Source organism: Morone saxatilis, unplaced genomic scaffold (assembly GCF_004916995.1).
Source record: "Morone saxatilis isolate NCDOM2014 unplaced genomic scaffold, NCSU_SB_2.0 Contig21, whole genome shotgun sequence".
NCBI lineage: Eukaryota > Metazoa > Chordata > Actinopteri > Moronidae > Morone > Morone saxatilis.
In genome coordinates this window covers 21,578,104-21,578,375 of record NW_023339774.1, presented here as the reverse complement: position 1 = coordinate 21,578,375, position 272 = coordinate 21,578,104, and the positions used below count along the sequence as shown (strand labels likewise).

General features: G+C 52.6%; 1 protein-coding gene across 1 annotated transcript in view; it reads left to right on the top strand.

The window, feature by feature from the left end:
• grk5 (G protein-coupled receptor kinase 5) overlaps nt 1-272 on the top strand; it is a gene marked incomplete in the record, with an annotated part of 11,704 nt that overhangs the window by 9,037 nt on the left and 2,395 nt on the right. The window contains 1 exon segment of the mRNA XM_035668393.1: nt 49-257. Within this exon segment, the coding sequence (XP_035524286.1) occupies nt 49-257 (209 nt within the window).

Sequence of the window (272 nt, the reverse complement as noted above, 5' to 3'; positions counted from 1 at the left end):
CACACACACACACACACCCACTGATTTATTGATTCGTCCTGGTTTTAGCTCCTGAGGTGATCAGCAACAAGCACTACGGGATGAGTGTTGACTGGTGGGGCCTCGGCTGCCTCATCTATGAAATGATCGCAGGGCAGCCCCCGTTCAAGTCCCGAGGAGAGCACACCAGAACCTCCGAGATGGAGAGGAGGATTCAGACAGAACAGGAGCCATACAGTGAAAAGTTCAGCAAGGAGGCGACAGACCTCTGTTCTTTGGTAAGTGTGGAAACC